The 14,249-nt window shown below is 40.5% G+C and overlaps 1 protein-coding gene across 28 annotated transcripts in view; it reads right to left on the bottom strand.

Moving 5' to 3' along the window:
- INPP4A (inositol polyphosphate-4-phosphatase type I A) overlaps nucleotides 1-14,249 on the bottom strand; it is a 113,498-nt gene that overhangs the window by 40,306 nt on the left and 58,943 nt on the right. For all 28 annotated transcript variants that reach the window (XM_040657309.2, XM_015277778.4, XM_040657343.2 and 25 more), the window contains 6 exons: nucleotides 6,943-7,006; nucleotides 5,399-5,614; nucleotides 4,520-4,564; nucleotides 2,916-3,034; nucleotides 2,692-2,808; nucleotides 197-276 (listed from right to left, as the gene is read on the bottom strand). In XM_040657309.2, the coding sequence (XP_040513243.1) occupies nucleotides 197-276; nucleotides 2,692-2,808; nucleotides 2,916-3,034; nucleotides 4,520-4,564; nucleotides 5,399-5,504 (467 nt within the window). In that variant the 5' untranslated portion in view covers nucleotides 5,505-5,614; nucleotides 6,943-7,006. The remainder of the gene's footprint in view (nucleotides 1-196; nucleotides 277-2,691; nucleotides 2,809-2,915; nucleotides 3,035-4,519; nucleotides 4,565-5,398; nucleotides 5,615-6,942; nucleotides 7,007-14,249) is intronic.

The raw sequence follows: 14,249 nt of genomic DNA on the forward strand, positions 1-14,249 counted from the left end.
TATTTGAAAAGGCCTCGTTCCACAAGTTTTAACTATCATGCAATACAAAATCTTTTTTTTTTCCTTAATAGTAGCCTACAACTTAAAAAGAAGAAAATAAAAACAAAGTTTTCATCCTGTCTCACAGACAACTCACACTACACCTTAATCATGTGTTCAAAGTGATAATTCCTAAACAGAGGAAAACATTACAAACCTTAGTGTTAAGTGCAACCTGTGATTCTTCTCTTGTAGAAGTTCTTTTACAGTGAACATCCCAGAACCCAACAGATACATCTGGAAAGAAGATGATTACCAGAGCTGTTATTATTTACTTTGCAACAAACAAAGCCTTTGTCCACAGCACCAAAGTCCAAAATAAGATTACTAGGCACAAAAGTCTTCAGAGATTCAACAAGGTCAAATGCAAGGTGTTGCACTTGGGTCAGGGTAATCTCCAGACATGCGTACAGACTGGGAGAAGAACCCATTGAGAGCAGCTCTGTGGAGAAGGAGTTGGAGCTCCTGGTGGACAGAAAGCTGGTCATGGACTAGTAGTGTGCACTTGCAGTTCAGAAGGCCAACTGTATCCTGGGCTGCATCAACAGAGGAATGGCCAGTAGGGAGAGGGAGGGGATTGTTCCCCTCTGCTCTGCCCTTGTGAGGCCCCATCTGGAGAACTGAGTCCAAGCCTGGTGCCTTCAGCACAAGAAAGATGTGAAGCTGTTGGAGAGAGGCCACAAAAGTAATCAGAGGGCTGGAATACCTCTCTATGAAGACCAGCTGAGGGAGCTTGGCTTGTTGAGCCTGGAGAAGAGAAGGTTCTGGGGAGACTTTATTGCAGCCTTCCAATACTTAAAGGCAGCTTACAAACAGAAAGGAGACTGACTTTTCACATGAGTGATGGGACAAGGGGAAGTGGTTTTAAACTGAAAGAGGGGAGATTTAAATTAGATACTAGGAAGAAATTTTTCACCCAGTGGGTAGTGAGGCCCTTGCACAAGCTGCCCAGAGAAGCCGTGGGTGCTCCATCCCTAGAAGCACTCAAGGCTAGGTTGGATGAGTCCCTGGGCAGCCTGAGCCCTGCCTACAGCAGGGGGTTGGGGCTGGGTTGGCTTTGAGGTTCCTTCCAACCCAAAACATTCTATGATTCCATGAAAGCGTGAAGACAAAAATCATAGGATCAATAAGTTTGGAATGGATGATCTTGTAGGTCTTTTACAACCATCTGCCTACCAGCAATAGTTCTCACTAAACCATGTCCCTAAACACATCTACTAAACATTTCTTGAACACCCCCAGGGTCGGTGACTCCACCACCTCCCAGGGCAGCCCATTCCAGTGCCTGACCACTCTTTCGGAGAAGTAGTATTTCCTAACGTCCAGCCTGAATCTCCCCGGTACAACTTGAGGCCATTCCCTCTAGTCCTAAATTCCCTCTACTTCCGTCTAATTTCATAACGTGCATATATAACTAGTAGAAAACCTTTGAAATGTAAGAAGTTTAGTAATTTATTAGAAATCATTTTTCCACTTGTAGACAATAAGCCCTTTTCTTTCCCTAAGATTTAAGAGAAAGCATACATGTATACAAGTTTAGTCACTGTGATAGAGGAACACTGAAAGCAATGACCAATTGGAACTCAGATTGACTAGGTCAGTACTTCATAGTCCCTCCTTGATCCAAACTTTGGTCCTTGCAAAGAACACACTTCTTCAGGAGGTATTCTTTTTTCCTCAGATCCTCCCCATACAATACAGAGTAGGACAGCCGTGCTGCTTCTGAGGGACCATGAGAAAGCAAGTACATTGGGCCTGAATTAGTATTCTGGGCAATTGCCTGAGCATAAATGACCTGAATTGCCCACTGACCCAAGCAGTTACAAGTGAGAGCTGGCACTTGGATATTTTTTTCTATAAGGCAGCAAATCTTACCTCTCAAACAGAAACAGGATGACTAAGAGATAAGGGCAGGGGAATTACTAAGAACAATGCAAAAATATTCTTCCCCAGAACCTTTTTTTGCTCCTGTTATCTGCATTGCCACACCACTCGATTAAGCAAATTCTCAGCTACAAAACACTCTTTTCCAACATAGTCACTACCATTACCTATGTACTTTCACCAGCAATGAACAAGAGCCTGCATGCTGTGCTCATAAAAACCCACAACAGCGAAGGTGACCCACTGTCACTGTTGCCACTGCTGAAATTCACCACGCACTGCCTCATTGTGTTCATATCCACTGTTTGGTCACCATCAGTGCTCAGCAAGTGTCAAACGTCAATGGGTGCCATTTTTTCCACGTGGAGAAATTCAACGATGCACCTTTGCTTCATACACACTTCAGTGTCAGATGCCAGTGTTTGACTGCCCCTCTGCTGCCATCTGTTGCACAGCAACAAAACATAAAGGAATATTGCTGGGAAAGTTCAACCTCTACTGTCATACCACCAACATTCACCACTAACACTGTGGGCCAACACAATAAAATAGGATGCATTACTTTTGGAGCAGTCCCCACAGCAACATGCCCCACTCTGTTCAGTCCACCTGCGGTATTCATTTCTCCTCCCCTATCCATCTTATTTTCTCTATGATCAATGCTGCTTCCTCTTCCTTTCTGCCACAGAACTTGCTAGTTTTATCTCATTGCTTCTTATTTGCTTGCTCCACGCTCACCGGGGAGGCAACAGAATGAAGAATACTTACTGTTCCCTGAGATCTATCTTTGACGTCATACACGGAGAGTTTGATTTGTGTCATTTGATTGATAAGAGAGTCTTGGAAAAAGGCAATGCTGCTTAGGAAGATAGGATTACTTGTTCCCTGTAATCATAAACAAGAAAGGCAGAAAATAACGCAAGGTGGTATTTGTTAGGAGGAAATGCTTCTTGTGTTAGCTTTGATTTTAAATTTAATACCTTACTACTTACCTCAATAATTTCTGTCTGTGCATGCTTTGTCCAGAATGCCTGAGGAGGTGTAGTTACACTCACTGCTACAAAACTATTTGGTTTTCGATCTAGTGATGGTGTTAGCAGCTCACTGCAAGCTTCAGATATGTAACAGAGAAAGACATTTAGATTCACAGTCTTTTTCATGCTGCTGTAAGACTTTACATATTTTAAAGCATGTAATAGACCCTAAGTAATAAAGCCACAAAGAGCCTAGTATTTAGTCTACCAATACACTATAAAGGCAGACATCACTCACCTCTGTGCAAGCAAAGAGTAAACATACAATCAGATCACTCTCACTTCAAGCTGTAAAACTGTAATTTAAAGTTATTCTCCTCTAACACCCGCACATCCATCCCTCTGGCACAGCTCATTAGAACAGCCTACATGCAGAGATATTCTACTGGGAATATCATGAGTATGGCTGCATTCAATCTGAAGTTATGCTCCATTAAACCCATTACCAAATGGTATTTTGCCATGGAGAGCCAAAAGGAGTCCTTGAATGTTGATCAAGTAGCACTACTACACATAGAACTAGCTTGCAATTGCAAAAGAACAGTAATTTATCTCCTCTAACATGATACTGAGATTTTAACTGTTGGGAAGGGACAACTACAGTGAGTAGGAAACAACTACCAAAATTTCCAGTGAGTGACTCTGCACAACTACATTGAAATTCAGAGCTAAATTCTTGGATACAGCTGGTTCGGCTCTGCTTCAGCTAAATGCGCAAGCTAATTTTCAGTTTAAATGTTTGCTGAACAGCTTTGAAGCTCTGTGTTTTCTATTTATCTGAAAATATTTAAAATATCTTATTTAGTTCTGAGATATTCTAGTTAAGATTATTATTCATAACACAATTACACACATCTGAGATATATATATATAAAAGAGCAGAAACACAATCCAAACACCATCAGGCCAACAAAATCATGCTGCAGTTAAAAATGTGGATTGAATTTTAATGAGGAAAACGTTTCTCACTTATTCTTCAAGTGAGGCGAGCCAACACACAAGTTTCTTGCCCTTATTTAAGCACCTCTGAAATTAGGTCACTGCTGAATCTCATGTTATCACATGACAGCAAAGACCCCGGGAAAGAAGATACCAGTAATAGTTGGCAACTTTTAGAAAATACTCCATCTTAAAATGGTATTTCCACCAAATACTCAGCTTGCTTGAAGACAAACTGTTGCTATACTGAGACAGAGGACAGTTTCACAGTATTTTAACAACAATGAAAGGCTCATTTAAAAATAACATTAATGTAGTAAAGATTTAAAATTTTATAGGACAGATGCTTTAACTACAGGCTTTCAAAAACATCACAAAATCAAACTATTGGCTATCTATCAAAAGCCACTGTATAGGCAGCAAGAAAGCTGTACCATATCTCTATGAGAATCACAGCAAAGTTTCCATCCTCACTACATGAAAGGCACTTCAAAATAATATATAAATATATAATTATATATATATATATAAAAATATATATAAACACAAATCCAAACATAATCAACAGCCTATATAAAAGTCAGCATAATTCTAAGTAATCATAAAAAAAACACTAAACCCACCTAAACTGAACTCTAAAATAGGCTCATCTGGATCCTGAATATTCCCTATAAACCAGAAAAATAAACACATGATTAGTGAAGTATTGCTTTGAACCTGTCCCAGAACTTACAGTTACAGAGGAAGAAATTAAATCTGATAGAAAATGTTAACCTTTCTCATTTAATCAGCCATGAATATTTAATATATTCATTAGCTAATCTTTGGTTCTTAGAAATGATTTTAAATACTTGAAATTATCTAATTCAACAAAATATGTTCAGACGATGACTAAAATATGCAAAACCACACAAGATTATATGAAACATGAGAATATAACATACCAAATCTCAGTGGAAAACAAAAGGATTACAGTCATTTAGTGTCTGAGCCACAATTAGCCCCAAATTATTAAATCAGATACATCTCCTCTGTGATCAGTGAACAAGGAGAAGCTGGAAAATACCTGCCTCTCTAACTAATCAAATGAAGTCTCCAGGGATTACACTGCTAATTTACTCAATATAAAAAAATGGAGACAAATTCCAGTTTCCTGAACTCTCTTGAAAATTTTATACAATGTCAAACTAGGAGGTTGCCAAGACTCTTCCTAGATAACCTTGACATTCTTTTGTCTTTTCCCCCATCTCTTATCTTCCAACGATAAAAATAACTGTGGAAACTCTAGGGTTTTTTTCCTTCCCTATTCAATTTTAGTACTTTGCCTGCTTTAAAAATGGCAATTTTATTATTACATTCTCAATACAATTCCTTTATCCTGTTCACTCCAGGCACATCTAAATCTTCTAGCAATGGAAACAAAAAAAAAAACCCAGCACTAATGTTAGTAGAAGGTAGATTCTGAAAGGGCAGTAAACAATAGCTGACATGAAAGTACATACCTGCCAGAGAAAGGCCTAGCATGTCTGAGGTGACATCAATGGTGGAGGCCCGTTGCACGGTGCGGGATTTTGCACCATGGCGGGGACTGTGTTCTCTTGCTGTCATTTTGTCATGAAGAAGCCTTTTCTTGCTGCTTGGCTTTACTGATGTTTGCTTTATGGAATAGGAGAGTGCAGCAGGTTGTCTTCAACTGCTATTCCTCTAACATTACCACGCTAAGCAATAGAGAGCAAAAACACACTAGGATTTTAGGCTACTATCAGTTACTGCTTTTTTAACACCAGAAAAACTTACAGCCATAAAATTGCCTCAAGCCACCCAAATAAAGTGCTCAGGGCAGACCCAATGCTCTATAACTCAATGTGTATAAATCATACATCTGCAACATTTTACTGCAAACTGTTGAAGACTGTACCACATGTGAGAAAAGCTCCTCTGTCAGAGAATGGGGGCTGAGAGACTCGTTAACAGACCAGCTGCTCTTCTCCTTTGTCTAAGTTATTAAATCATCCTTAACGAAGTTTCCTGGTTTTCATAATCCCCAGGGAGCATAAGTAAATTCATCAGATGGGGCCCCTGTCTGCAGAGGCAGGACAAGGAATTAGGACAAAGGGACAGTGCTTCGGCAGAACATGGAACAAAAGGGCAGGAAATGTCGTTAGTGTCAGCAAACTGTCTTTTTCTAGGCCATACAGTCATGAGAGAGGGATACTGAAAACTATAGATAAAACCTTCCAGGCCAAAGTGAGGGTGAAATACTGGGATGGTGATATAAAGAAAAAGCAAAAGAAGATGACTGCTGATGTGGCACATAGCTGTGTCATGCTTGTCTCCAGTGTTCCAGGAGATTCCACAACCTCTCTGGATAACTCAGTTGTTCCAATGTTTGATCACTCACAGTAAAAAAAAGGTTTTTTTAATCTTTTCTTTATCTTTTAATGTTTAAGTGGTAAAGTAGCTAGAGAACCACTGACACTTGTGGTTTAGCACTGAATGTCCTAAGATCTGGTCAAACAAAACTTCCATCAGAACTCCTTGCCAGTTTCAAAGTCCTTCCATTCTCTTATTCTTTCTCCTTCTTTTAGCAATAGGTCTTCTTTGATTTGTTCTTTATGTAATTTGGTATTTAATGGTTTGTAAGTTCATTAAACCTAAGCACCTAATGAAATGACAGCTATAAAACATGCTGGCAGAGATTCAGGCAGGATGCCACAGCCCCTTCCCCCAAATCCTATAAATATCTTATTAGAGAATAATCATCATGTTCTCATAGCTACAGGTCAGACAGCAGTTAGGTACAAGAGTCTGCTTTTTCAACCAGAATATCTATAGTTGATGACATCCTTAAAAAGGCTCAACCTTTGAGAAGTTAGAAGAGGAGGAAAACACTTTTTTTCCTGAAATGATTTCTACCTAAATATTACTGAGTGCAATACTTTTCCAAGTCTAAGTCCTCAACTACTCCTTTAAGTTGCATTATTGATTTGTCACCTAATGATACGTTCTTAGATTAATGGCAATAGTTTATATTGACCATACTTACAAGAGGGCTCTTTTCCTCGTGTGTGGATTGATTTTGCATGTCATAACATTGACCAAGTCCCCTCCTAAAAAAGAACAAAATAATCAGTATGAATAAACAATCTTTTATACAGTGTAAATCACTGTCAATAGAAAATTACCATTAACTAAATATTCCAGTTCTGATTACTAGCGCATATATTAAAGTTTACTGAAAACTAAGAGCAACAATACTGGCAAATACAGAAGAGCATCGTAACAATCTGATACAGTCAGATTCTTACAGTCTCAATAGTCTTACAGTCACAATAATAAACAGTGAGAGCAGGAACACAAAGAAATAAAAGCTCATGCTGGCAAAGGACAGACTTCAGGTCAGTATTTGGTGAGTGGGTGAACGGCTATAAGAAACATAAGTAAAAATGTTTACAGAATAGCCTGGTGCTACTAAGGAAAACAAATGTATGTGATCTATTGAGAATGAAACAGCACTTGTTACTACACTTGCTTTGCTACTGCTAAACTTCCAGATTTCCATCATCATGAGGACAGATCATGCAAAGTAGTCAAAAACATTGAAATTCAAAAGACCAGGATGTAGGGCTGCTTTTCCACTGGGTGAAATTACAGTATGAGGTAGGCTTCTATGAAAAGCTAGCAATAAGCATATGGGAAAAGTGAACTACTTACAAATATATACTTCAGGCTAACTGAAGATTTGCATTTGCTGTTGGAATCATCTAATTCAAGTACATTTACATTAATAGGATAAGTCTTTCAGATCTCGCATGTATGGCATAGCACAGCAAAAGAGACAAGGTAGTCTAGTTTGAGATTTGGATTTCATTGCCAGCCATATCAATAACCCAAGATTGCTTAAGAGCACTTATGGAAAGGGTTTTATCTTACCTAACTTAATCTGCGTAGGAGGCAGGTATTTGATCTCACCTCATTGCCCAGGTTCTATGCGTAGTCAACGATGACACATATACACTTCCAGAGAATGATTCACCATTTTCCAGGGTAGGTGGGATGAATCACCCCACAAAGATAGCTCTCACTCTCATTTTAAAAAGAATTTGGATGACTTGTTTAGGTCTGATGCTGCACCTGGGCAAAATGAATCCCTCCCACTGTTGTGCTAACCCAAGCATGGATGAATTCCAGTCACTGTATGGACTGACAGATCCAAATAATAGGTGCTCTTGAATTACAATCACCTCAATTCTTACAAATTCATGATCATGTTCTTAATATAAATCAATGGAGGCAAGACTCCTTCCAAATTAAAGGTATCACAAACACAGATGACAGTTTCCTGAGATGTTACCTATGACAGATACCATTCTTTGGAGTCTGTAAGACTCGACCAAAGGGTGATATCATTCAGTCATCACATCCAGGCAAACCCCATCTTAAACATGGCATAACGCATCTATACATAGCCTTTGACCTTGCCCTTACTAATGCTGCAAATGGCGGATGCTGACAGCATGTGTTGTTTTGCTTTGCATTTGCTGCAAGCACAGTATTCAATTTCAGCTTCAACAGAAGAGTGAAAAGCTGTTGTTGACTCCGGTACCAGAAACTGTTATTTCCTTTGTGCAGAAAAGGCTTTTAACCAAGCCTCCCTACTGTCATGTGAATATTTACTTGGCCTCTAACTTTTACACAAATGCAAATGACCAGAAGAAAAGATCTTCAACCAAGACACTTCTGGCCTGCTACCTTCAGTCCTGGCTATTGGTGGTGGGATGCAAATGCCACTCTGCTCAGTTGCAAGGCCCCACATCCTGTGGGCTGGATACTTTCAAACATTTGGTCCTACTGACTGCTTGAGAGGTGTCACACAAGTGATAATCATTTCTGGGAAGCAAAATCATCCCTTGCTGATGGATTTGCACAAGTACAAGCTCGTAGTCTCATTAACTAAAATTGTTCTGGAAAGGGGCTTTATCTGCTCCTTTTTTGAAAAAGAAAAAAAAATCTCTTACCATACCCTTGGAACCAAACATGTCAGCTGAGATGAAGCCTTTCTTCACCCTAACTATTTTTTTTTTTGACATTCATTCATCATGCATCTGTAAGAAATGGGATTTTCCCAGCTTACACATTAAGAAGCAGGAGAAAAAGGCTACTTCCGCTACATTCAAAATCTACCCTGAGACTACACTTTTCTACAGTCATACTGTTCTTGGTTTATAGCATTTGATAGGGTACAGAGGCGTGTCAAAACACAAAATGAAAGAGGAGTCCAACACTAAATGTTATTGATGCATCTAGATAAAGAATATAACAGAGAAAGTTTAACAGCTCATGTAATGCTTTGAAAAAATGCCTGGAGATCAATCTTGCTGATTATCATCATCTCCAAGACGGAGTTAACAACTATCTGTGGGGCACTTAACGTACTGCTGTTTTATTTTTTAAACATTGAAAGGGCACCTCCAGCCAACTGGACTCTCAGATAACATCTTTTTGACATCCAAACTTAGCAGTGAAACAAGACTAGCCAGGCTGGCTGATGACTAATCTTCCAGCACTTCCAGTATTTCATTTCCAACAGTTGTTTCAAAGGAAGATAGAAGGACCTTTACTGACCCAGGGTCTGAGAGTGACGGTATGAATCAACTCTATCATTCCTGGCTGCAAAGGTAGCGCAAGAACAGAACATCAACCCAAGGTCAACAGCTCCAGAAAAGGTCTCCTAAGACTGACATGAATTAACAGCTACTTTTTACAGTCTCACAAGCACTTTGCTCTGCTGTCTCGTTCAACAGCACTGAATGTCCTGAGTCTGATGTATATCACAACAAAAACTCAGTGCCCTGAGCTTGATACCTAAAGTCAGGTACTTCCTTCCTGCCAAACTCATGGGAGCAATACACAGGATATATCTATGTTGGTAAGGATAGGGTCTGTAGAATGAAACAGCTGGTGCCAAAAGCCGATGTCCACGCACCCACAACTTCAACGTGTTACTTAGCACCACGGTCCAGTGCTAATTTGGCTCCACAGACTGAATGCACACCAGTGGTTGGAGCATGTGCAGTGTGCTCTCTCCAACAGTTTTAGGCAAAAGAAGAACTATTCGTGTGCTACAAGTCACGAACAAAAAATGCAGCAACAGAGACAACTGAGATTCACTTCAGAAATGCAGTCCTAATCTGAAGCGAACTGCTAATGTAGATGTAGCCTTAAGATCAATTATGTCTCATTTACTTGTCCTAAGGAGCAGCCTCCCACAAGTTACAAAAACTCCAGTCACTGCTGGTGACCAAATAAAAACGGTTTCAATACTGACTGCAGATCCATGGGTTAACACCAGTTTCACTTCCCCTCACGAGCTCCATGACCCTGAACATCATGGTAAACATGCCACCTGGGAGGGTAAAAGAAAGCAAGTGGTACCAGCATCCACAGGACCTTTGTTTCTCACTGATATTACTTCCCCATCAAGAATGTACTCAGCAGGTGCACTAGTCCATCACCTCCACAAAGAAGTCCTCCCTCTCAGCCTGCCCTTTCAATCTAGGTTCCCCTCATCAGATGATTCAATTTTTCCCTCTCCCATTGAGCAGAAACTTAATCATCAAGAATAGACAGAAAGTTTGCCAACCCTCGTGCCCTCCTGACGCCCTCCTCAGCACTCTGATCATGGGTGCAACCTCAGCAAGTTACAAGGAATGCATCTGTGCAGCATGCAAATCCCCAAAGGTGACCTTTCAGTGATATTTAGATAAAATGCCATTTTAGCAGCAGGAAGTAGCTTGCTTTCTCTTTCATTTCCACCCTCTCACACTTACTTATGCACAAACCTAAGTCACGCTCTTTATTCTGAATCCTTCTATGAAGGTTCACTATGAAGTCGTGAGAAGCTTCAGCAAACTCAATTAAACTAAAAACCTAATTTTCTCCCTAAAACATATTTGCATACTTTTAATAGAAAAGTGTAATTTAGGCCACTCATTTCTTTTTGGAAATTATGACTATCTGTCTATATTCACAACTGAAATACAACCAGCATTCTTCTTAGCTTAATGAGGTAGTGTTTTAATTTCACACATGATCACAACACTTTTATTTCTTCAGTACTCCTTTCTATGAGCACTAAGCTATGCACACCCACATGTGAAAGTGAGCATTCAGCATAACACACAGGTTTGCTAACTAAGAAAGAAAAAGCTCAGCTCTGTTTCATTTTGCAGAAGAGTTGTTATCATGGTGAGCACAGCACAGTGCCACAGAAACGATGAGCCTTGCTACATGGCAGTCTGAAGTCCAGTTCCCGTGGCCTTCTCCACTGTTTTGCCAACAGAAATTGTAGCAGCTTACAGACGGTCTTTTCTCTAAATTAATTTTTATGCTCCTCACAAGAAATATACAAGGTATGTTATGGTAAAGTTTCCTGTGCATGGGAAGACTTCTTTCCACATCACCTGGGGCTCTCACACTACCCACATAGACCCAAAAGAATAAGGAACAACACAGTTGCTGCTGAGGAATCTGGACTGCAAACATACTTCTGAATTTAATGGTCATTTGGACATCCTCCTAAAACCTCCTGCTTCTAAAGCTGTCTTTCATCATAACCATGATGCTCCGGGTGCAGAAGCAGAGTTGCTCTAGCTAGAAGAACAAACAGCATAACTGCTCTGAGCTTCTCCTGCTGTGGGAGAGTGGTGGGGGAGAGGGGAAGAACAGCCAAAAAACAAGCAACAAAACCCCAGCAGGTTATGAGCAGAAGTGGAAATTAACTAGATGCACCTTAACATGTGCTGAAGAATCGCTCCTGTTGCTGATTAAAGATGGAAAGCCCTCTCCTCTGACATGATGGGTGCCAGTGAAATGTGCCCCATAATACAGGCAGCGAGAAACTGCAGGACAGAAAACACAGAGGAACAAAAGCACTGAAGCTGCTCATGCAATCAGAAGTTTAAATCAAACTTTGCTTGCAACAAAAAGTCTAGGGATCTGTCTGAACCACCTCTCTATAATACTTAACCCCTTCACAGACTGATGTAGCACCACTTAAAACCAGTTTATTCTGGTTGAAACAACTCAGGAATCACAAGATGAGCCACAGTTAGCATTGTTCTCTATGTGGGTGATCAGATCTGACATTCTGCTCTGAAACCACTGGGCTACAGTGAGCTTCAGCTGTGCAACAGGACTGTGCTCTGCAGTCACAGGCTAAACATCAGTTTACTTTCTTGACATTACCTTTTCCCAGTTCGACAAAAATGCTTCACCCACAAGGTCACAGGCACACAGGAAATCTCCCAAGCACTTAATTTTTACGTAGCATTCCTCTGACTTGGATTCCTACGCTGTTTGAAACATATATATAAATCAAAAAATACATAGTAGCAGCAGGGGGCAAATCAGAAATCTACGAATTATTTCTCTAGCATATGTGTTTTCAATAAGACATAATGAATTGACACAGCATCATGTATTTAGAAAATCTGAAATAAATTTTCGTGTGGGAGTCGCACTCCACAAAGGTTATTACCAGGATTGATGCAGCACAGCAAAACTGGAGACTGATGTGACTAACACAGATCTGTTGATGCACAATTCTCCATCAACATTTGTTCTGTACTTCTAAACTGTGGTTTGTGTGTGTACTTCTGATACATCTTTTCTCTTACATTGTGCATGCCTAGACAATAACTAATGGCAACAATTTTGTATGTCTTTTCTAATGAGATAATTCTTGTTTGCTTCCAGATATCTATTTCCTTTGAGCAGCTTTCATTTATTTTTTCCTGAAGAATGAAATGATTTGTTTGTTTACTCCAACCTTCCAAAATTGGTGTGGGAGAGGCCAAGATGCTGACTGGAAGGCTCTTCCTTGGATTTGTTTCTGCAGTCATATAAACAACTCCTTCTTCCAAGTGGTGGGATGCTGGCAGCTTGAACACATAACCATCCAGCTCCACATGCTCCAACAATAGGCTGCACTTCCCACCACAGTTCTCACTTCAACGCCTCGCTGGGACAGCTGTCACAGTGATAGGAATTCTTTTTCACTACCCTGTGGGTTAGCAGTGAGATGACCCTTTAAGACAATAGAGGAAGGGGTGCGTGTGCAACGGCTGCTTTGGTGTCCTGCCAGTTTTTAATCATACTTTCCTTGAAAATCTATTTAGACAGCATGCAGAGGCCTCTAATTTGCTGGCACGGACAGAAACTTCAAATTCATCCAGAAAATCCTGTCCAGGTTCCTAGGAGTTGGGCCAAAGACCCCCAAGGTTTGGTTTGCTTTCTCATCTAAATTGTGAAGAGAAACCATAGAGAAGGCAGTCAGAATGTCTGCCTCAGTTTCTGCTCTGAGGAGCTGAGGAAAGCTACACAGAGGTGAAATCCAAGCACAGCATGGGTCTGCTGTGGGATTAAACAACATGAAAAAAGTACAGCAGTTCTCCCATAAAACAAACAAACAAACAACAACAACAAAAAACCCAACAACACACAAGAGAAGCAAGCCAGAAGTGAAAATACAACAGATCGTATTGTACTCCTCTGACCCCTGGCTGAGCTACATACTTTCGGGTCTCCAGAAAGGAACCAGAAACTCCTGAGAGAAATTGCAGGGTCCTCCACCAGCCAGATAAAGGCAAATGTAAGTAAAGGAGATGGCAGCCAAAAGGAAGGACAGCTCCGAACAACGGTAGAAAGCTGAGCTGTTTGTTTCTCAGCAACTCGTAGGACTTGGGATTACATGGAGCAAAAGAGTTCAACGCTGATTGAAAAGAAATGAACCTATTTCTAAGCTGGCCTTGAGCAAGATACAGCTGTTACATATTCAAAACTGATCCAGGAGCACAGGAACTGGCGAAGGAGCAGGAGGAGGCTCAGGGACATCTAAAGGGACAACACTATCCATCTGCAGGGCCCAACACAGCAAGCGTGCTCTAGGTCAGACGATGCAGATGTATGACCCTATTCCTCCACACACTCATTCTCTGTCCTTCGCAACATCATTACGGCAGCTGCATTCTCATCAAGAGTAATGAGAAGAGGAAGAGTGAAAGGAAGTGACAGGGTCGGAGGCACAGTAATTTGTCCACGCTTTTCTGCTATGTAGGCACAGAACAGCTGCAGACATCTCTCTTTCACAAAAAGAAGCTTCATTTTCCATCAAACCCAGAAGCAGCTTTTCAGAGGTCACAAAATGTCACCACCTGCCTGCTCCAGGTCACGGGCCAGGGCACCACCGATGATTTTCAGAAAACCCCAACAAGTTAAAACTGAAATTTCCAAGAAACAAACACTTCTATACTTCAACAACAATAGTTTCATTTCACTGATCATGTTGGTAGG

This window comes from Gallus gallus, chromosome 1, assembly GCF_016699485.2.
Source record: "Gallus gallus isolate bGalGal1 chromosome 1, bGalGal1.mat.broiler.GRCg7b, whole genome shotgun sequence".
Lineage (NCBI taxonomy): Eukaryota > Metazoa > Chordata > Aves > Galliformes > Phasianidae > Gallus > Gallus gallus.